At 40.0% G+C, this 24,115-nt stretch overlaps 1 protein-coding gene across 2 annotated transcripts; it reads right to left on the bottom strand.

Moving 5' to 3' along the window:
• Window positions 1–504: 504 nt before the first annotated feature.
• Window positions 505–19,529, bottom strand: NRBF2 (nuclear receptor binding factor 2). Of its 2 annotated transcripts, XM_081268380.1 has the most exons (4): window positions 19,306–19,490; window positions 10,484–10,568; window positions 3,670–3,710; window positions 505–2,018 (listed from the first exon to the last, which is right to left on the bottom strand). In XM_081268380.1, exons 1-4 carry the CDS (start codon window positions 19,333–19,335, stop codon window positions 1,311–1,313), a joined length of 864 nt encoding a protein of 287 aa, XP_081124506.1. In that variant the 5' UTR covers window positions 19,336–19,490; the 3' UTR covers window positions 505–1,310. The 2 variants fall into 2 exon arrangements, with proteins under 2 accessions (XP_081124506.1, XP_081124507.1); XM_081268381.1 differs by lacking the exon at window positions 10,484–10,568 and having other exon boundaries at window positions 19,306–19,529.
• Between the last annotated feature and the right edge of the window lie 4,586 nt (window positions 19,530–24,115).

The raw sequence follows: 24,115 nt of genomic DNA, 5'->3' as shown, positions 1-24,115 counted from the left end.
CCCTACCCACTGAGCCCAATAAAGTCCTCACTCCCTCAAGGCAATATGTGCCTCAGTCCCACAATTCCACACAGGAAATCCATGCTTTAACATACCTAGTGATCTGCAAACAAATGTTTTGTTTACATCCTCCTCTTCTCCAACCCCTTCTCCTGGAAAAAGCACCCACTCACTGTGCTCCACTGGGTGCAGGTGCTACAAGAATAGCTGCAAGCTGCCTAGAGCAGCCCTGGGCACTTTCCAGGTGAGGTCCACCAAAGAAAGGCTTGGAACATTTAACTCTTGGGGATTTCCATTTGATTTTACCAAAAATTTCCTCAGGAAATTCTACACTCCCCTTCACCACCTTTACAGGGGAGAGGGATTGCAAAACAACAGGGGAAAATCCTTAACACACCAAAATAATAATTTGATAGCATCTGCTTAAATTCCTATTCAAAGTTTACAATAGCCAGAAGCCACACAGTTCCTTGCTTTTCAACCACCAACCAGTCAACAAAGGTATAAAACACAATTACTTTATTGATTTCTTAAAATCAAATACTGCCAACTAGCATTACTTCCACTTATGCATCATTAAAAACAAAGGATCATTCCTTAGTATTTTTAAGTGATGCATTATATAACAAAGTTAGAACTTAAAATGCACCCTGATTAATTATGTAAACTGGTAATTTTTTAAAAAAGCATAACTAATAATTTGGTTCCTTTCTTCATAAAATGGAAATTTAAATATTTCTCCTGATAGTCTTGAGGTTATCATTATGTTATTAGTGCAAAATGTGGCACATATAGTTTCATCTAGAAAGGTGTGTATCCTATACACCTTACTTAAACAAAATGTGCATAACAAAATGCATACAGTCAATGCATGATAGAAAGCATGTTTCAAATACAAGGCAGCCCCTCAGGCCACCATATTATTTAGGTTTTACATTATCATTTATGGCATTATAGATTAATTATACATAACACACTTTTTTTATACATTTTAACCCTGAAGAAAAATAACTGGTGCTTGAGAAAATTATTCCAGGTAGCCATTTGGTTTGTATCAGGAGAAAGTGAACCTCCAAGAGTTTACTGTCTGCCAGGTGGGAACCATTAGCTTGAGTGGGTAGATCAGATATGCAATGTATTTCACAGTGACTGTTTCCCACATTCTGGCAATGCTGCTCCTGCCAGTCAGCCAGATGATAAAGCACATCTGGAATTACCCTTGTATGTGGTTTTCCCTTTTTTATTTTTTCTTCTTTTCTGGATAAACTGTGTTGCTGAATTTCTTCTGATCTCTCCAAAAGCCTTCCATTTTAATTATTCATAAGTCCTTTCAGAAAATCCTCAGACAGCTCCATAAGTGGAAGTTCTGGAGATGGAAAATCCAAGGGAGGAAGATTGGGTATTGGAATATCCTTGGCTTTCCCAGTATTTGCTGCAAATTTCTGCCAGGTTGAAGAAGCTGTAGCAGTGTCTGAATGTGGTGGCAAGCTCCATAACTCCGACTTTTCTACAAAATCAGCATCCACATCCAGCTCCTTATCTACTGGACCTTTTAGAAGTCTGGCTTTTTCAGCCTTTAGTTGTTTATTTTCTTTCCTTAATCTTTCATTCTCAGCCACAAGGAACTCCACATGCCTCTTCAAATCTGCAATTTTGGTTGCCTGCTCCTCAATAATTGTTTTATCATCCTTCGGGGCTTTGCTTCCAATACATGGCTCTGTTGGCTCACTCTTTTGCTGAAGTAAAAATAGTAGTGTGTCTGGATCCCTGTCAAAAACTCCCTGAATTTCAGGGAGGTGTTTCTCTGTAGAAGGGCTGTACTTCTGAGAAAGAAGGGGACTCTGGCCCTCTGCTTCCTCAGCAGAGGGTTTGTGAGATGCCTGAAGATGGGTAGCTACGTCCTTGTCTGTGTTCTGAGCTTTTGATCGTTCTTCACGCTTTGCCCTTTTCCACCTCTCCTGGATGAGGAGGAGCTGTTTCATGTGGCTATCCCTTTGTAATTCCAGTGATAAATGAGCCTATTTCACAAAAGGAAAAGTATAATTTGCAGAATTTAATATTGGAAGCTTTTTACTGTTAATATATGCTATTCCAAGAGCCTTTCTGACTTAACACTTAAAATTTTTATATGCTTGCAATTTAGTAAAGATTCAATATCAAAACAACAAATTAGAGAAAGGTGTATTTTTTTACTTGATTGAAAGTACCATTAAGTCAAAATCCTAATATCAATAAATACTTCAGACTTTTTCTGACTGTGCCTTACACTTCCCCCATCTGCAAAGCCATGCCATTTGTAATCAGCTTAAAATTAGAAATCTTTTCTCTTTAGACCTCAGTTCTATAGTAACCAAAAAGAAAAGTCTTCCTGTTAACAGAGATTTAGAAAGCTCAATGCAGGCAGATACCAATAGCAGGTTCTATAATATCAAAGACACAATGTTAAATATCCTATGATTCAATGTTAAGAATCAAGTGGGTTTTCCCTGCTACTGATATCCCTCTCAGAAATTATCTCCTTATTTTAGTTAGACATACATGTCTAACTAGGTACCTGACATTTTACAATCAAGAAATCAGAAGCCAGGTTTGGTGGCACATGTCTATAACCCCTGCTACTTAGGAGGCTAAGGCAGGAGAATCACAAATTCAAGGCGAGCTTGGGGAACTTACCAAGACCCTGTCTCAAAATTTAAAATAGAGCTGGTGATGTAGCTCAATGGTAGAGCACCTGTCTAGTGTTTTTAAGGCCCTGAATTCAACTCAGATCACTGTTAAAAAAAAAAACAAAAAAGAATCTTTGGATAAAGGTATTTTTTAAACCTCAACAAGCCTTCCTCTAGCATAGAAAATAAAAGTCACTGGTGAAACAAATTTTGAAGTTAAGAACTGTTTAACATAAGGCAGGGGACACAGTGGTACAAGAAGCCTGTAATCCAACCATTTGGGAGGCTTAGGAAGATCAAAAGTTTAAAGCCAACTTGGGAAACTTAACCAGACCCTGGTCACAAAATAAAAATAAATAAAAAGGGCTGGAAGGGTGTGGTCCATAGGTAGAGCACCCCCTAGGTTCAATCACCAGTACAGGGAGGAAGGAAGAAAAAAATAAAGAAAAAAAGAATTATCTAAGAATTCAAGAACAGACAAATGGGAGACTTTATATTTAAAAAATCTTCAACAAGCAGTTTTATCCAATTGGATCCAGGCATGGTGGCGCATACCTGCAATCCCAGCAGCTCAGGAGCCTGAGGCAGGAGGACCACAAGTTCAAAACCAGCCACAGCAATTAGGGAGGCCTAAACAACTTAGCAAGACCCTGTCTCTAAATAAAAAATAAAAAGAGCTGGGGATATGGCTTAGTGGTTAAGTGCCCCTGGGTTCAATCCCAGGCACTAAAACAAACAGCCCAACGATGGTCAAATATGAGCTACTAACAGGATGCAAGTTTCTGCATGCCTAAAAGAACAGGAATGAGGTTGGGGGGAAGGGGGGAGAAGGTTGTTTTCTGCATACCATGACATCAACAGTTCACTTAGTTTGCACATTTTACACATTTTTGATATAGCACTTAAAGAGGGGTAAAATGCTTTATTTTACACACAATTCGAGTCTCTATTAAAAAAAACATCTTTTTAAAATTCTGCTGTAAATATTAAGAACATGTCTTACCTGCTCAGACTTGGTCAGCTTCATAGCATCAGAAAGATATGCTTGCCCAAAAAAAAAAAAAGGAACATTAATATCATCCTATAATTACCAGGTAAAAGAAGTTTTGATATTTCTCATACAGAAAAAAAAAATGATCTTACAAGCAGTAATGCTATGATTAGGTTTTGGAAGGGGTTTTTTGCTACAATACTGATGAATGATCCCAATGACTAAACAGGGGTGAGAGCTCCTCCACTGAGCTACATCCATAGCCCTTTATATTTTGAGATAGAGTTTTGCTAAATTGCTGTGATTGGCCTGGAACTTGTGATCCCCCTGCCTCAGCTTCCCAAGTCTCTGGGATTATAGGTATTCGATACCATAACTGGTAGGTTTCTATGCTTTAAAATCCCTATAGAAGGGCTGGGGATGTGGCAGAGTGGTAGAGTTCTTGCCTAGCATGTGGAGTCCTACATTTGATCCCCACCATCAAACAAAAACAGAAACCCTACAGATTTTACAATTAAAGAACTGAAGATGATTTCATTTGAAAAATGATGTTTAGAGAGGATTAAAAAGTAATAAGAACCAGGCAGGTAAGTAAGGAAGCTGAGGCAGGAGGATTGGAAGTCTGAGACAAGCCTGGACAACTTAGTTTGTCTCAAAAAAAATACAAAAATAGCTGGGGATATAGTTCAGTGGTAAAGCATCCCTGGCTGGGTTCAATTCCCAGTACTTAAAAAAAAAATTAACAAGAATGTGTTAGGTACTTAGGCCAAAATAACTCCCATTTTGAAAATTAGCACCTGCCCACCCAGGCATGACCTTCCTGTTAGGCCCATCCCCAAAGACTCCCTAACTACCAAAACCATAGCAAAGGCACCAAATAACAATCACAGGGTTTTTTAGCTACTCCATTGTACCCGACTATATATTTAAAAGACATTCTTTTCCAGCAGGCTGCTGCACCTTGCAGAAGGGCAGCCTAGTAGATATTCTGTCAATAAACCTTTGCTTGAACTCAGTCAGATGTATGTCTCATGGATATTTGCTCCAGCTACCCTAACAAAACCTTTCAGACCAGGTGCAGTGACAAGCACCTATAATCCCAGCAGCTCTGGAGTCTGAGGCAGGAGGATCTCAAGTCCACAGCCAGCCTCATCAACTTAGTGAGGCCCTAAGCAACTTAGCAAGGCCATGTCTAATAATAAAAAAGGGCTAGGGATGTTGCTCAGTAGTTAAGTACCCCAGGTTCAATCCCAGGTACCAAAAATAACAATAACCACAACTCTCTGATCTCAGACTCAAACTCTGGGTGACTTAATTTGAAGTAAATCCTTACTTTTCCTTTTTTAGTTGACTACTAGGAGTCTGTTATGTTTTGAGTCTTAATGCCCCAGAAAGCTCAAGTGTTGAAGGCTTGTTCCCCAGCTATTGGCACCACGAGAAGGTGTTGGAATCTTTAAGGGGTAGGGCTTAGTTAAAGGAAATTGGGTGACTCAGGATTTGACGTGAAAGGCATGTGCCCCCATCCCCCTCCCCTCTCTGCTTTCCATTACCATGAAGTGAGCAGCTTTGCTCTACCACATATTTCACCATGACGTTCTACCTTGCCACAGGCCCAAAACAATAGGGCCAATAAAACATTAACTGAAACCATGAACCCAACAAACCTTTCCTCTTTTCAAGTTAAATTTCTCAGTTATGAAAACCTACCACAGAAAATTGGTAACAAAAAGCAGCAAAGTCTTTGCTATGACTATACCTGATCGTGGCTGAGAAACCTTTGAAATTGGGATCGAGGAGGTGTCATGGCTTAGAGATGTTGACTACAGAAAGCTTAGAATGTTGTAAACAGAGCTTAATGTGCAATTCTGGTGGGAACTCAGAAGACCAGAATGCTGATAAGAATGGGTAAACTAAAGGCCAAGCCCATGAGGTTTCAAACAGAAATAAGGACCCTACTAAGAACTGTACTAGATGTTACATTGTGGAAAAGAACTAGTCTACATTTTATGTATGCCAAGATAATGTGAGGCTGAATTTGAAAGAGATGAACTAATTAACCTGGTGGAAGAAATTTCAAGGCAGTGGGGGAGCCCTACTCCCACAGAGCCAGGGAATTGTTTTCCTTGCATTCATCTTTCAAAGGAATCAGAGTCTGCCATAGCTGTAGTCGAAGCAGGCCAGCTACTGCTCCAGTTGGTAGCAGACCTCGTCATCCATACAATGGTGCTTTTGCAAGCATGAAGAATACAGGAGTTATGACATGGGATCAGGGGCGCTCCCATCAAGACTTCAATCAGCATGTGGCAGTCACAGCCCCCGCCAAGTAGCCCCTGAGAAGGCAATGTGTGAATCTGTGAGAGTGAAGCTAAAGCTGCAATGGAGACCCCAGAAGTCAGAGATGCCAGAAATGTAGAATGCCTGCCAAGGGAAATCACAGGCAGAGAGCAGAGCCAGCAATGAGTGGCCACATGCACTACAGTTGGCAAAGCCAGGAACAGGACCGCCTGAACCCTTTGGAGTTCACATCATATCACTGTGTCCCATATGCAGCACATGAAGCTACAGAACTTAGTATTTGCCCTGCTGGGTTTCTGTCTTGATTTGGTCCAATCCCTTCCTTCTTTCTGTGGTCCTACTCCTCCCATTTGGAATGGGAATGTCTATCCTGTGCCATTGTACGTTACAAGTATGTAACTTGTTAAATATTCCAGTGGCTCACAACCAAGTTTGTCTTGAGGCTCTCTATTAGACTTTGGATTTGGACAATTGAGTAATAATGGAACTGTTAAGACTTTGGGGACTCTTTATGATAGAATAAATGCATTTTGTATCACGAGATGGACATAAGCTTCTGGGGGCCAGCAGCAGAATATTATGGTTTAGAATTGAATGCCCCCTTGAAGGCTCATGTGTTGACAGTTTGATCCCCAACTGATGGCACTATGGGGAGGGAGGTAAAAAACTCTGTGGAAGGGGGTGTGTCACGGAAGGAAGTTAGGCCATGGAGGGCCTGCCCTTGAGGGGGATACTGGACCCAGCTCCTTCCTCTCCCTCTGCTTCTCAAGGCCATGAGATGAGCAATTTGCTTCACTACACACTCCCTACCATTAAGTTCTGCCTCACTGAAGGCCAAAAACGATGGGTCTGAATGACCATGGACTGAAACCTCTGAAATTTTTAAGCAAAAATTAACCTTTCCTCCTTCTAAATTGATTTTCTCAGGAATTTTGTCAATGTCAAAAACAACATAAAGAACTAATCGTTAAGTTCTATAAATATTCAAACTCATGGTACATTTTGAGGTTTATAATCTCAGTCCATTTTCCATTTTGTGCTTCTATGGATTTCTTAATTTACTTATTTTTATTTACATTCTGTATTTCATTGTTTCTCTGTGAGACATTTTAAATATTTTTTGGAACAAGGTGGGGTATAAATAACATTAATAATGGATCTATTTCCTATATTTTGTTCACAATAAATTTTTTGGTATGCCTCATCCCTACATTAAGTCCCTTTTCCCCCTTCTGCAGATACAAGGCACTGCTTTCTGCCTGATCTTTACTTGTATATTTTAATGATTTTCCGATTTCACGCTTTGAAATGTCTGCTAGGTTCTACCATCCTGAGATGCAAATTAATTAGACATTCCTTGTCCAAGGAAAAACAGGTGATTATAGTTTTGATCCAGCCATACTTGCCAAATTTACATTTTTTTCTTCACTTTGTTCTCATCCTTCGTCCTTTGTTCCTATACTAATTTTGCATAGCTTGTGTATTTTTCTTTGTTAACATTTAAATCTGTTGAGATGTTCTATCTGCTCTGCTACTATTCAGATTCACTATGGATGAATTTTCTTAGTTATTCCCATCTACCTGCATACATTTTATCTCCTTGTCTGAACTATACTTTGCTTTATCCACTTCCTTTTTTGGTACCAGGTATCAAACCAAAGGGCACTTATAACTACTGAACCACATCCCCAGCTCTTATTTTTATTTTATTTAGAGACAAGGCCTTGCTGAGTTGCTTAGGGCCTCACTTTTGCTGAGGCTGGCTTTGAACTCGCAATCCTCCAGTCTCAGCCTCCTGAGCTGCTGGAATTACAGCTGCGTGCCACAGCACCAGCTATTTTATCTACTTTCTTACCAAATAAAATAGCTTTTGCAAAACTAAGGAAATGCCTCCCTTTATAGTCTTAAAACAGTATAATGCAGTGGTGCATACCTATAATCCCACCAGTTAGGGAGGCTGAGGCAGGAGAATCAGGAGTTCAAAGTTAGCCTCAGCAATTCAGTATAAGGCCCTAAGCAACTCTGAGATCCTGTCTCAAATCAAACAATGGCTAAGGATATAGCCAAGTGATGAAGTGCCCCTGGGTTAAGTCCCAAGTAATTAAGTAATAAAAAAATAAAAATAAATCTCAACTGGGCACTGGAGGCGAGGGCCACATGGGGTATAAGATATTGAAACCTGGGGCACTTAACCATTGAGCCACATCCCCAGCCTTTTTATTTTTAATTTTGAGACACGGCCTTGTTAATTTATTAGGGCCTCCCTCATTGCTGAGGCTGGCTTTGAATTTGCAATCCTCGACTCAGCCTCCCAAGTCACTGGAATTATAAGCATGTGCCACATGCCTGTTTTCTATTTGGCATTTTTAAAGGTTATTTTAGAAGGGAAAAAAAAAATTTCAATCTGATCGCATAGTGATAGATTTCCTCCACAAATTCAAAACAGGAACAAATGCTCACCAAGAGAAATTTGGAAAAAGAATAGGTATCTCAGGAAAAAAAACTAACAATTCTAATTAAACTGCTTCCTCCAAATATGAAACAAGGCAAATATTTAAAGTAGATACTAAGAAATGATGGGGACAGGAACTAAGAAAATCTGAAGAACCTACTACTACTTCTTCCAGCCAGGCATGTCAGTGCACACCTATAATCCCAGAGACTGGGGAGGCTGAGGCAGGAGGCTCACAAGTTCAAAGCCAGCCCCAGGAACTTAGTGAAGCCCTAAGCAACTCAAGGAGACCCTGTCTCAAAATATAAAAAGGGATGAGGATGTGGCTCAGTGGTTCATAGGCAACTTCAATCCCAGGTACCAAAACAAACAAAAAAAATCTGCTGTGAATAAGTCAATTCAGAAAACAATGAGCTCTGGGGCTGGGGATGTGGATGTGGCTCAAGCGGTGGGGCGCTCGCCTGGCACTCGTGCAGCCCGGGTTCGATCCTCAGCACCACATACAAAGATGTTGTGACTGCCAAATACTAAAAAATAAATATTAAAATTCTCTCTCTCTCTCTTTCTAAAAAGAAAACAATGAGCTCATTCCAACACATCAATTTTGCAACTCTAAAATACAACACATGGCTATTTTCTTTTTTTTTTACTTTTATTTTTTTATTTTATTTTTTTTATTGATGTTCACAACATTACAAAGCTCTTGACAAATCATATTTCATACATTAGAATCAAGTGGGTTATGAACTCCCATTTTTACCCCAAATACAGATTGCAGAATCACATCGGTTACACATCACATTTTTACATAATGCCATATTAGTGACTGTTGTATTCTGCTACTTTTCCTATCCTCTACTATCCCCCCTCCCCTCCCCTCCCATCTTCTCTCTCTACCCCATCTACTGTAATTCATTAACACATGGCTATTTTCCTTGATATTTTTTAATTGTAGGTGGACACAATACCTTTATTTTATTTATTTATTTTTATGTGGTGCTGAGGATCAAACCCAGTGCCTCACACATGCCAGAGGAGTGTGCTACCACTGGGCCATAAAACCAAGTCGAAACTCCAAATCAGCCCAGTTGGATTTACTAATCACATTAAGTTCTATCTCCATGATTAAAGCTAATATGATTGAACAGGCTATCATCTTTTTTAACCTAAGAATGTCACAGAATTTAGACTAGGTCAGGGTGATATTTGAAGCCCTACAGCAGTTTCAATTATTCAAAAATCAGGTTAGGATGAATGCAAGTTTTTTTTCCCTTTATTTATTCAGTTAGCTGGATTTTTTGGTTTTGTTGTTGTTTTGGTACTGGGAAGTGAACCCAGAAGCATCTTAACCACTGAACTACATCCCCAGTGCTTTCTCAGTTTTTATTTTGAGACAGGGTTGAAGTTGCTTAGGGCCTTGCTATGTTGCTGAGGCTGGCCCGGAACTTGCAACCCTCCTCCCCAAGTCTATCAAATTGCTGGGATTACGGATGTGTGCTTATGGAACTCATATGTAACATGACTTAAATAGTTAAACAATATGTTGCTTTTGTAGTGACTAAAATTTAATAATCCAATGGATAACAAAATATGGTTTAGGAAAGATTAACAATACTGAATTCACAAGAGTTAATGTTGTACAAAACCCCCATAAAACTCATCATAAAAATATACAGATTTATGTGGTACCTGCCATGTGCTCATCCTGCAGCACAAATGTCAAGTGTTTGAAACCTAGACTCCTTTAAACAATATCTACTATGAATTGGCAGACTTCTTGCAATTGGCTCCTAAGTCTTTAGGAACACAGCTGTGTTCCTAAAGAACTATATACCAGGGTGCCATTTATGCCATCTTCATGTTTCAGACAGAAGAGTGGTTTAGAAGCTGGGAAATCCATCATATTTGAAAAATACTCTTAAGCTAATTTTCTTGGTGATCAGCAGTTTCTAACATGCATATGCAGGACAAAAAACACTACTGTTGTGATTTTCATTCTAAATAAAGTGGTCAGAGATACTGGGAAAAATAAATTGCTCTTCATTTTTACAATCAGTATTTCTTAAAAAGACAACTTACCCGCAGCCTTCTTGTGACAAGAAATAGCCTCTTCGTATTTCCCTGCAGCTAATAAACGGTCTGCTCGTCTGCTCTGCTGATGAGCCTAGAAGACAAACATCTATAAATTACTATTAAGTACAAAAAATGATTTTAGAAAACAACAACAGAGGTTGAGGTGAAACACCTACTTACTGTAAGGCGCTGGGTTCCATCACAAGCAATTTCCCCCCAAACAAACCAACCTTTTAACAAGATAAATGATATTATTTGTTGTCACACCTCAAATCATCATTAAAGCTGTATCTTTACCAGGATCTATGAAAAGAATAGATAGAACCTAAAACTACTGCATCTAAATAAACCCTCTTCCAGTTAATACTAGGCACTTCAATGACCCACATTCTTCCACTCCAGAGGTTAACTAGAAAGAGTCACAATTATAGTCTGTTACTCAAAATGTATTTTTTAAATTTTTAAAACTTCTTTCAAAATAAGAGTTATTTCATAGACAATTTCACTAGTCTTAGAGTAGGAAGAGGGAGCAGGGAGGAATAGACGAACTCTAGATAGAGCAGAGGGGTTGGAGGGGGGAAGGGAGGGGGCATGGGGTTACAAACGATGGTGGAATGTGATGGTCATTATTATCCAAAGTACATGTATGAAGACACAAATCGGTGTGAATATACTTTGTATACAACCAGAGATATGAAACACTGCTCTATAAGTGTAACAAAAACTATAATGCATTCCGTTGTCATATATGAATTTTAAAAAATTAATTTAAAAAAAGCTATTATCAGAAAACCACTTATCACATGGTAAAATTTAACTTTTATTATTATCAATTCATTCTTCCCTGTCAACATAGAGCTGCTATTTGTCTCAAAAATGAGAAATCTGTGCTGGGCATGGTGGTATTCGCCTATAATCCTAGCTCCTCAGGAGGCTGAGGCAGGAGAATAACAAGCTCAAGGTCAGCCTCAGCAACTTAATGAGATGCTATCTCAAAATAAAAAAATAAAAGGAACTGGGGATGTAGTTCAGTGCTAAAGCATCCCTGGGTTCAATCCCTGGTACCATTTAAAAAGGTAAAGAAAAAATGTGTACACTTGAGGCACTATGATACCAAAACCTAGTATTAAAGTGATTTTTTTTTAAATCAGATACAACTCACCAAAAGAACAAACTACAAAATTCTATAAGCAAATGACTTAAGTATCCCCAAATGTAAAGGTAAACAGATTAAATAAGCAATACTGGCCTTTTATTTATATATTTTCATGGTACTAGGGATTAAACCCAGAAGCACTTGACCACTGAGCCATATCCCCCAGTCCTTTTAAAATTCTGAGACAGGGCCTTGCTAATTTGTTTAGGGCCTCACTAAGTTGCTAAGGCTGGCCTCAAACTTGTGATCCTCCTACCTATGCCTCCTGAGTTGCTGAGATTACAGGCTTGTGCCATCATGTCTGGCTATTGTATGAATTTTAACCAGAGTCAGACTAAGCAAAAAATATGTCAGAACACATAAATGTTTTCAGCTACCTAAAAATGGCAGGCTCTGGGAAAAAGAGAATATACATAATGAAGAAAACTAGTAGACACAAGCAGTTATGATTAACATTATTTCTCTAATGAATATATTCTGATAGTATTGTAAGGCTTTTCCTTGAAATCCCACAGACCCTCATAACAAGGAGTGGCACAGTGTAGACCTATCCCTGCCAAGAATCAGGGGCTCTGGTATCAAATTCTTGCTCTCCCACTGAATCAGTTAATTTATTCCAACCTTCAGGGCCCATTTGCTGACCTGTAAAATGATGGATTTGGACCAGATCCATGGTCCTGAAGTTTTAAAGGGATTTCAAATCATGAGCACTAGGTGAAGATGCAAATTCTGGGTCATTAGGTTTGGAATAAGGCTTGAGATTTTACAAAGGTAGAGCTAGCTTTATAGCTGCTGGCTCACAGACACATTTTGAGAGGCAAAAACAAGATGCTATTTGAGATTACTGCACTCTAGTACTGTCTCTATGATCTTTGTGCCTTTGTGGACTCCAATCACTTTCTACCTTGTGCTATGGATATTTGTGCGGCTCCCTAATTAAACTTTAAGCTCTGATGACAAAATAAATGGTTACCTGAACTTCTGAGCAAGAAAAAAAGTTCCCAATAGGTGAAGTCAGGACTTCATAGCTCTCCCATCTTCCCTAAAACTTCCCCATGGAAAAATCTGATCTCCGACTCTGCCCATTCAGGATTTACCTCTCACTATACTCTCAGATATAACATATTCTAATAAACACATTTACCTATTTAGGTTATTTCACACCTCAGCAAATTCCTTTTTTTTTTTTTAAGTATAGTTGCTATTAAATTTTTATTAAACATCTACCAAGTGCAGACAGGGTAGAGCCCAGGTTCCAACTCTCAGCTTGAACACTTTTATAGACACATGAACTTGGCTTTAACTATCTGCCTCAATTTTCTTAAATATAAAATGAGTTATTGTGGGGCTGGGGATGTGGCTCAAGCAGTAGCGCGCTCACCTGGCACGCGTGCGGCCCGGGTTCGATCCTCAGCACCACATACAAACAAAGATGTTGTGTCCGCCGAAAACTAAAAAAATAAATATTAAAAAAATTCTCTCTCTCTCCCCCTCTCTCACCCTCTTTAAAAATTAAATAAATAAAATTTGAGTTATTGTGAAAATTAAACTAATTAGCACCCTCTAAATGGTTTGTTATACTAAATACCATGATAAACAATGAAAGTGGAGTTTTTTATCACCAAGAAGTTGACAACGAACAGTGGAACACACCTATAATCGCAGCAACTTGGCAGGCAGGATCAACCTCCAAAATTTAGAGAGGCCTAAGCAATTTAAGAGAATCCTATAAACTTGGGGGGGGGGGTGTTTTTAGTTAAAAAATAAGCCAGACATGGTTGTACACTCCTATAATCCCAGAGGTTGGGGAGGCTGAAGCAGGAGGATCACAAATTCAGAGCCAGCCTCAGCAATGGTGAGGCACTCAGTAAACCAATGAGACCCTGTCTCTAAATAAATTACAAAACAGGGCTAGGGATGTGGCTTGGTGGTTGAGTCACCGGAGTTAATCCCTAGTAATCAAAATGAAATAAATAAATAAATAAAAACATCTGGGCGATGTGGTGCACACGTGTAATCCCAACAGTGCAGGAGAATGAGGCAGGAGGAGTCTCGAGTTCAAAGCCAGCCTCAGCAATTTATCGAGGCCAAAAGCAACTCAGGGAAATCCTGTCTCTAAATAAAATATTTTTAATAGACCGGGGATGTGGCTCCATGGAAAACATCACTGGGTTCAATCCCCTGTACTCCCTCCCCAAAAAAGTGACAACACAGTTGGGCAGACTACATCAAAGTACATTTTTTTAAAAAACTAAAGATACTGCAGGAAACCTATTTTGGTAGTAATTTTCTTATTTTTAAAAGAATCATTAAAGATTTCCCATTTTAAAACGGATCTCCTTAAATACTGTTCTTAATAGAATCAAGCCATTAAAAGTAGTTAAGTCTAGCCAGGTGTGATGATGCAAACCTGTAATCCCCGCTGAGGCAGGACTGTAATCCCAATCTCAGCAATGTAGAAAGACCCCATCTCAAAAAAAAAGAAAAAAAAAAAAGAAAAGAAAAAAAAAGGGAAAGTAGTACATCTATAAATTTTTATTATTTCAAAGTAAAAATTATAAAATTTTTTATAACCCATGACTCCTATGTTACAATACTCATGTTGCCTTGTCCTCTAGACACCTAAAGAATCCCATCCAGATTTTTGTTGTTGTTTGTTTTATGTGGTGCTAGAGATTGAACCCAGGGTCTTGTGCATGAGAGGCAAGCACTCTACCTACTGAGCTACATCCCCAGCCCCCAGATTTCAATCTTAGAATCAGAAACTATGTTAATAATGTCTCAAGAGGTTGTAACTAATGTGACATTAAAAAACTTGGAAACACAGGTGGAAACAGGTCTGTAAAAAGAAGTGAAAAAGAGTCAGAGAATCCTGTCTGAATCTGAGGCTCCCTATGTTCTTAGACCGATGTATACTATACCCCTGCTTTTCCTGCTCCTTTGTTTAGAGTCCAATAAATCATCCCTTTTGGCTTAAGCTGATTTCAAATGGGTTTTCATCATTTGCAACCAACAAAAACCTAGCAAATATAACCTGTTACTAAGTGGCTGATCTCACTAACAAATATTTTCTTTCTACCTCTACAGGCTTTGTTTTTGGAACTGGGGATTGGACTCAGGAGCACTTAACCACTGAGCTGTAACCCCAACTCTTTTTGCTATCTTTTTAAATTTTGAGATAGGGTCTCACTAAATTGCTGAGGCTGGTCTAGAACCTAGAATTTTCCTACCTTAGCATCCCAAGTTACTAGGATTTACAAGAATGTGCACCTGACTATAGGCTACTTTCAAAATACACATTACACACTGCACTCTTACCCAAAGAAAAACAGTATTATCTTCTATAACCTTCAATTTATTAGTTCATTTAGGGGAAAGTTGTATACACAAATGAAAAGAAACAAAATGCCAAAAAGTCCGCAGAGGAAAATATACCATACTCCTGACTTTATAGTAGGGTCGTCTATTGGGAGTCATTCACTTTCCCTTCCTTTCTTAATCAATAGTCACCTATAGACAACTAGCAAGCATTATCTACAACCAATAAGCACTGAATGGACTACTCAGCATAATAAAAAAATTACATTTAAGATACTCAAGTCAGGAGTGGTGGTTTCAATATCACAATCACTATCCACTCTGAATTTCAATGTTTTCATCTGTAAAATGTGAAATACCTCATATAGCTATTAGGAAGACAAGATAAATAATATACATAATGCCAGTCTCATCACTTAGTAATTGCTGGATATATTTTAGTGCTCCACTGCCTTTTCCTAGAGTGCTTCCATTAAGCCCAGCCTTACTCGTGACAGGAGATTAATTTTCCCTAGAATTTTCAGGGCAACAAGGAAAGAATTCAAACAGCCCCCTTTACCTTAAAAATTTCACTGCATATAATATGATAGTCACAAAGACTCCAGGTAAATACAAGGCTATTCCTCCTTGGACCATCATAATTATTTTTCTTGGATTAGAACCTCAAAAGCAAGTGGATTCATTTTACGTCAAATAAAGAGAGAACTGACTACTCTGGAGGGAAGCTCGGTTACTCAAGAAACATTCCCCCAACGCTTAGAGACAAACACATAGAAAACATTTTGACCTGCCTTTGTAGCACAGGTGAGTAAATCATGACCAATGGTCATAGGTAAATTAAAATCTGACATCATCTCCCAAACTGGCAGTAAACAAACCCAAGAACTAGAAATGATCTCATATAATTTTTTTCCAGTACTGGAAAACTAAAAACTCTCTACCAAATTTTAAGATAAGGTCTTCCTAAATTATCAAGCCTAGCTCAAGAAACCTCAACCTCTCAAATTGCTTGGATTACAGTAATGTGCTTTGCACCATTTATCTCACATTAAGTTTTAACATCTGTTACCAGCTCACACTACCAAATTTAATGTATGAAATGAAATGCCTAAATAGACACTAAGAAATTTTATGTTACAATCTTTCCATATTGATAGAACAGAGAGGAAACCCTCTGGGGAAAAAATAATAATAACCAGATGAAACAAACCTATTCAAATTTTTTCTTCAATGGAAGTAAAATTTCTTTTCTTTTTCTTTTTATTTTTCCTTGTTTTGGCAATACTGGGGTATTGATAGAACCAGCGGTAGTCTATCACTGAACTACTCCCAGATATTTTTCTTTTTAACGTTGAGACAGAGTATAACTAAATTGCAAAGGCTGGTGACAAACGTGTGATCCTCCTGCCTCAGCGGACCAAGCTTCTGGATTACAGGTATGCACCACCACTCCCAGCTTGTTCTAGTTAAACAATGGAATGACTATTTCAAATTTTTCCATATCTTAAAAAATTTCATTGTGAGAAATAAGCCTTAGGGCCCTTACTGTAAAACTAACAGAAAAGAATCAATACTACAGCAGAGGCAATAAATGCTGACATAGGATCTACAGTTCAATATAGATAAGGGCCAAGGTGAAATGAAAATGAGAACATTAATAGAGAAACATTGCTAAAAAAGGTCATATCAAAATGAGTTTGATCCATATTTTAGTCAGTACCCAATAATATAATATATTAGGTCAATACCCAAGTAATTAATTTCTCTCAATGTAGGTTCATCTGTAAAACTGGGAAAAAAGTTCCTACTAAACCTCAATGATCCCTGAGGACACATGATTATAAATCCATGTAATGATAATCCTGTAATAAGTCCTTATACAATGAACTTGAACAATACTAGAATGTCTTTAGCAAAATTTTGACAGAGGCCTTTCAATTGTACTTAGTAACACAATTTTTTGTTTTGTTTGGTACCAGAGACTGAACCCAGGGACACTTAACCACTGAGCCACATCCTTTTTATTTTGGGGAAGTACTGGGGATGGAACTCAGGGACACTCAACCACTGAGCCTTATTTTGTATTCTATTTAGAGACAGCTCTCAATGAGTTGCTTAGCTTTTAACTGGCTTTTAACTCCCAATTCTCCTGCCTCAACCTCCCAACAGGCATGCATCACCACGCCCTGCTATTATTTTTTTTTATTTTGAGACAAGGTTTTGCTAGATTGCTTAGGGTCTTACTAAATTGCGGAGGCTGGCTTCGAATTGCCGATGCTCCTGCCTCAGCCTCCAGAGCTGATGGGATTATAGGTCTGTGCTACCACAGCCTGGCTCACTTAAAACCCTTCAAGTAAATATCAATCTCTATTCCAGTTATCTTCCAATAAATAGTTAGGTCATAAATCACATCTTTCAAATCTCAAATAATTTAAGAATTCAAGATGCCAAACCTGCCACTTGCCACATAGTTTATGGATTATGGAATCGTGCTAATCTTTTAAATAAAATTATTTTCAAAAAATAACACAAGCCTGGCATGCTGAAGCATGCCTGTAATCCCAGTGGCCGGGGAGGCTGAGGCAGGAGAATCGTTAGTTTAAAGCTGGCCTCAGAACTTAGCAAGGCCCTAAGCAACTTAGAATGACTCTGTCTCTAAATAAAATTACAAAAAAGGGCTGGGGATATGGCTTAGTGGTTATACGCCCCCAGGTGTGCTCTATCTACCACAATCACCAGTTTCAGTCTTCTCCTAAGCCATGACACACCTGTAGAGCAGCTGACTGAGACTATGTGGCACACTGCAGCCAAATAAAGTGAAGCTAACTGTAACTGAACCAATGGTCATTTTACACTTGAACTTTGAAGCACTTTGTAAATGGCTGATTATTTCTAATAATACCCCTATTAAGTTTCAGTATTGAGTCACCCAAGTTTCATTGCAAAATATGTCACCTTAAAACAAGAAAGATACAAGACAGTTTTCTGGCTTTAAAAAACTCTCTAAGGTAGTCCAAAGTTTTTAAGGGTAAACAACAAAGGGGGTAGGGGCCGGGAGAGGGGCCAAAGTAATAAAACTGGAAGAGTTTCCTCAGAACAGCTAACCTGCCATGGCCAAGTTGGAATAATAACTTTAGATGATATCAGTGACTTTGAACCATAGCTGTGGGTTAGCTTCTTAGGCTTTAAAGCTCAACAAATTCAAAACTGTATAAGTGAGACTTTAAGTTATGGGCTTATGGTCTCATAATAATGGCTAACTCATACTCTACTAAGTATCAGATGCAGTACTAAGTGCTTTGCACCTATTTCCTCCTTTAACCCTAACAAAAAACCTGAAAACAGCGAGATCAAGTAATTTGCCCCAGGTTAGGCAGCAATTAAGTAACAAAGTCAGAATTTATCCAAGCAGACTGGCTTCAGAAACTATTTTCCTAAACCACCAGGCTCCATTGCTTCTCTATATAGTTTGAACCAGTTCAAGGCTCTTCCAACAGTAGGATTGAGAGTTCCAATGTGAGAAATTAATCCTCCATAGTTCTTTTTCCCAATTCCACCAGCACAAATGAACTGCAAGCCCACGACTAAAAAGTTCTTCCTGTCTGCAACCTTAGGTATTCTAAGTTTTATGTCCAATATGTACCCTAGATTAGAAAACTCAGATGCAGTGGCCAGTCTGCAAAGAACTGTTTCTTATTGCCTAAAAGACATTGGACTACCAGTACTTTTTCTGAGAACAACAAACAGCTTTTATACTTTTATGACGCCTAAAGTGATGAAACTGAGCTAAAAACAGGAACGGTCGTGTTTTTTTCCCCCAGCTATCCCTAATTTATTCGGGGAGAAGAGAGATTATTTATGAACCCGAACGAATACAATAAATAGGTGAAAGGAAAACTAGAGTTAAGGGGTTTTACTCCACCTCTCCAAAGTCGGGGAGCTTAGACTCAGGCCCCCCATTTTGAAACTTACAATCAGCATTACACACCATTTCTGCCCTAGCCAACTCCAGTGCCTCCCAGGCTTCAGGGAGGCTGCTACGTGGCGCTTGGAGGCATCTCCCCCGCCACAGCAGAGGAGGGGGCATCCCCAGTAGGCGGCAGCCCCTCGCCCGGGGCCCTGCGACAGGGGACGCCCAGAGTCAGCGGGAGCTTCTCCGAGGTGGGCAAACTCTGAAGCGGCTTGCCCGGAGCCTCTGTGAACTGAGGGCCTGCCTGCACCCCTCAGCCTCTGCGACTGTCCCTGCCAAGACTGCCCCCCCCCCGGCCTCAAGGGTCTGCCCGCACTCCGGGGACTGTACCCGACGCCTGAGGCAAAGGCTCCCACGGTGGACGCAATCCTATGAGCCACTTACCAGGTTGAGAGGTGCTTCCATTACTTCCATAGACCCCAGCGCGAGCGGCGGCCTGAGGAAGGGGAGCAGCGGCGCCAGGGCACATGGAGGGGAGTAAAAGAAGAGCGCGAGGCAGCCTTGGAGACAGCCGCCCCTCAGCGCGCCCAGAGAGACTGCGGTGGGCGCAAAGGGAGCAACCACCCTACCACTTCCTTCTCCAGCGCCTCGGGCCCGCCCCCTGCGCCGCTGCCGTGGCCACGCACGACGTCATGACGTCACTCGCTGGCGGCCGGTTCAAGGTGGGAGTGAGGACGAGGAGTAGGTGGAGCTCACGAAAGGCGGGGCGTCGGCTGATGTCTGCTTGCAGGAGTTTTGTTTTGTTTTTTCCCCACGAAACACCTTCTGAAAGGGTAGTCAGATGTTTTGTGAGGAGGTGCAGACTTTTAGTACCTTAAGATGGCTATCTTCTCATTTCCTTCTAGCCTGACTTTTCTCTAAATTCACTCTGCTTAGCTACATCCTCTCTTGCTCTTGTGTACCCACCTTTATCCTTGTACCTGTTGATGTTTTTCAAAAAACAGATCTGAGGGCTGGGGTGGTAGCTCAGTGGTAGAGAGCTTGCCTAGCACGTCTGAGGCACTGGGTTCAATCCTCAGCACCACATAAAAATAAGTAAATAAATAAAATAAAGGTATTGTGTCCATGTACAACTAAAGAAAAAAAAAAAAAGCAAATTTGAGCAAAGTTAAACCATACACTGAACTGAACCACGATGGGAGTTAACGTGAATTATTCAGCAGGGCTCTGCCTTGAAGTTGAACACAAACTAGTAAAATAGCATGTGTTACAAATAGCCAAGCATAATGATGCATTTAACAATTACATTCCAAGCCATGACACAAAATTATGTCATGAAATCCACTGACAAATGTGATTTATGCTGCGAAGATAGATCAGAGCTGTGATGGAGAATAACCAAGATGCAGTTGAGAGGCGAAGGAAAGTTTCCCAGGAGTGTGCGATTTTTCAGATGGAACCTTTAAAGAGCCAACTAAGCAAAGAGACTTTCCAGGAAAGGAAATGTACTGCAACTCTAAACTGAAAAAAAAAAAAAAAAAAAAAAAAACCCAAAGGCTGCAGCATCTTTATTATGGTGGAGACAGGCAAAAGAAGATGTCAAAAGTAGTGGGCAAATGCAGCCAGGCGTGATGATAAATGCTTATAATCTCAGCTACTTCAGAGGCTGAGGTGGAAGAAACACAAGTTCAAGGCCAGTCTGGGCAATTTTAGCAAGACCCTGTCTCAAAACAAAAAGGGCTGGGAAGTAGCTTAGTGCTTTAAAGTAGGTTAATGCAAGAACAGGTATGGCTTTAAGTACCATCTCTCTCTTTTTTTTTTTTTTAGTACAATTTTAATGCATAATGAAGCATTTAGATTTTATTCCAAAGTGCATTGGAAAATAAGTGAAAGTGTTTTTGCTTCTCCTTGTTTTATTTTTTGCAGTGCTACTACTGAGTCTCAAAGGAGAAGCACCTAAATGGACAGGTGACTGTTGAGACAGGAAGGAGTGTAATGGTCCACTTCATGCTTATTTTAAAATGGACATTTTTTTTCCTCCCTAATCTTGGAGGAAACCAGATTACCCTTCTTCCCCATCCTAAACCCAGTTATCAATCCTTGAGCACACATCTGTCTCAGGAATGAAATAATTCAGGTTTTGGGAGTTGGATCCAGAAGATCTAAGAAATCTCCCAAATTAACAAGTGAATTATGACCCCTATTAGGGCACACCTAGAATGTACCCTTTGAATCACCTCCCAAAACCCTCTGTTCCCACTGATGGGAGACAGACTCCAAAGACAGAAGTCCCCTGTGTTTTTTCTTTGCTAACAAAGCAATAAAATTTCTTTTTCTTTCTTCTCAAAAACCATGTCTCATTATTATATTGGCATTAGGGACAAGGAACAAATTTTTGGTAACATAAGAATGGCAAATTTGAGGTCAGCCTCAATAATTTAAGGAGACCCTCAACAACTTAGTGAGACCCTGTCTCCAAATAAATAAATAAATAAATAAAAAGGACTGGGGATGCAGCTTGGTGGTAAAGTACCCCTGGGTTCAATCCCCAGTACTAGAGGTTGGGGGTGGGGAGAGTGAGAAAGAGAGCACCCAAGAACTTCTGGAATGCAGGAAACACCCATGAACATTTGAAATGCAAAACAAGAAACACTCGGGCAACCCACCCATGCCCTTGGCCCAGGCTCTTGCCTGCAAAAAGTAACAGGATACAAGGACAATAAGCTAGTGCTAGAAAAACTGGTGTGAAATTGTGTAATGGCTCTGTCTTCTGTAGTTCAGCCCTTAGCTATTGCCCCTCTATAAATATTAACACCCCAGACCAATGGGTTGCTGTTTCTCCTTCTGAAGATGCCTTGCATTCTCCCTTGAATATCTATCTGCTTTCATAAATAAATTTGTGTCTCTGACTGGCGTGCACTGAAATTTTTTTCATTCTTGTATGCCAAGGACCGCACTTGTCGTGAGTCAAAGTCCCCTCTCTGGGACCTCCTCTAATGACAGAGCCCCTCTTTTTCTTTTAGGTTCCTAGAATCAACTTGGAGCATTATTAATATTGAACTGATCTTACCTGGAAGCTATTTGTAAGTGTCCTTCTCTGCCACTTTAACCTTTCAAAACGTGCTGTATTGTAACAGTGGTCCATATTGTACTTTGAATATAACCCTGACTGCTCTGCCACTGTAACTTATTTTTAAAACAGACCGTTTTCTTTCTCTTCCTCTCTCCCAGCCCCTCCCTAATCTCCTCCTCCCTAATCCCAAAGGAAACCAGATTACCTTTTTTTCCCCATCCTAGGCTGAGTTATCTGTCCCTGAGCACACACCCACTTTAAGAATGAAATAATTCAGACTTTGGGGATGGCAGCAGATCTCAGAAATTACTATTTCCCAAATTAACAAGTGAATTACAACTCCTACAGAGTTGGAATGTAGCCTTTGAGTCACCTCTTTAAAAGCCTCCAGTTCCTGCTAATGGCAGAATCAGCTTTTGGAATAGGAGTCCCTGTGTATTTCCTTTGCTAATTAAGCAATAAGCCTTTTTCCTTTTTCTCAAAACCGTGTCCTCTTTGTTGTGTCAACATCAGGGACAAGGACTGAACTTTCAGCAACATGGTAGATCCAACCTGGCCCTGAGCCTCTTCCTGTGAAACCAGGTATGAGCATTCCAGGTCCATAAGTATGAGCAAAAGAAAAATAGGACTTGGGTTGGGGCTGTGGCTCAAGCGGTAGCACGCTCGCCTGGCATGCGTGCGGCCCGGGTTTGATCCTCAGCACCACATACCAACAAAGGTGTTGTGTCCGCCGAGAACTAAAAAATAAATATTAAAAATTCTCTCACTCTCTCTTTAAAAAAAAGAAAAAGAAAAATAGGACCCAACACATATACTAGTACTGACCCAGTTGAATGTTTAGATTTTTGCTCAACTGTTTATATATTTATTATTTACTTATTGGTAGCAGAGATGAAACCCAGAGGCACTCAACCACTGAGCCACATCCCCAGCTCTTTTTGTGTTTTATTTAGAGACAGGGTCTGGCTGAATTGCTTAGGGCCTCTCTAAATTGCTGAGGCTGGCTTTGAACTCCTAATCCTCCTTCCTACCTCAGCCTCCTAATTGCTGAGGTTACAGGTGTGACCACCACACCCACCTAAACTTTCTTGTTTTCCTGTGGTCTGCATTTAATGGCAATAGTTAACCCATGTGTGGAGTATGATCTTCCACTGCAACTGGGGATTGTTGTACAAGGAAGAAATATTTTTCTTTGGGGAACTAGTTAAATCTCAGCAGTAATGAGAAATTCCAAATGGTTGTTTTTATTGATTATTTGGTTTACCAAACAGGAGGTGGGGAAGAAAGAGAAATTTTTGGCATTGGCTCTTTTGCTTCAGGCACAGAAGGGAAGAGCCAAAACTAAGGGAGAGAGTCCAGCAGAACCTGACAACCTAGACATTGAGCAGAGAAGGGTGATAAAACCAGAGCGATTTTTGTTGTTATTGCACAGAAGTCAGGTTGGCTCAACTGAAGTGATAGAGGGGGGTTTACTTTTGTTTTTGTTCATCTCATGCTGATGTTTTGCCTTTGTTCTTGAAGGATTTGCCCTGCAGCCTGAGGGAATTTGAAACTGCAATGTTAGAAACACTGAGCATCTCCTCTTGGTGAGGAGTGAGCCATCTGCTGGTCAGGAAACCCTTCTAGCTATTCCAACCGGCAGCTTTTCCCACAAAGGTGGAAGAAATCTTTTCTTGACAGAACCAGGGAATAGTGCCTGAAAGCTACCTGAGCAATTGCTTCAGAGTTGGCCAGAGCTGGAAATGGGTTGAAAGCCTAGTAGATGTGAATGCCTTTGCTTCACTTTCCTTTATATTGGAATTGCAAGGGCTTTGCCTGAGTTTCTCAGTAAAACAAATCACATTTGGGTCTTCATCTTCTCCCTCTGCTTCCTTTTTTATTTTGTTGTAACATTGCTGATAGTGTTCAACAGCAGAACACTAAACCTAGATTTTTATGATCCAAAATATTTTTGTTCTGAATAACATTGTTATTGGCCAAAAGATAGGCTAGGAACTCTAGCCCTAGTGTCCTGTAGTTGCCAGATTGGTCCTGAGGGAAAGGGTTCCTGGTGTTGGCTGACTTGGGTGGGCATGGCCAACATATATGCTCTGTCCTTTCCAGGAAGACCCCTGATCCCCCTCAGGGAGGCTCTTCTATCTCTACAGAATGGCTTGGCCCATTCCTTGCAGCTGTGTAACA

This window comes from Spermophilus citellus, assembly GCF_964194105.1.
Source record: "Spermophilus citellus genome assembly, chromosome: 15".
Lineage (NCBI taxonomy): Eukaryota > Metazoa > Chordata > Mammalia > Rodentia > Sciuridae > Spermophilus > Spermophilus citellus.
This window is presented reverse-complemented; position numbering and strand designations above follow the sequence as displayed.

Excerpts from the sequence above, each read along its gene's own strand:
- NRBF2 (XM_081268380.1), bottom strand. The coding sequence starts at position 19,335 with ATGGAAGTAATGGAAGCACCTCTCAACCTG. Across the intron at positions 3,711-10,483 it reads TTGTCACAAGAAGGCTGCGG|CATATCTTTCTGATGCTATG; the intron begins GTAAGTTGTCTT and ends TTTTTGGGCAAG. Across the intron at positions 2,019-3,669 it reads AGCTGACCAAGTCTGAGCAG|GCTCATTTATCACTGGAATT; the intron begins GTAAGACATGTT and ends TTTGTGAAATAG.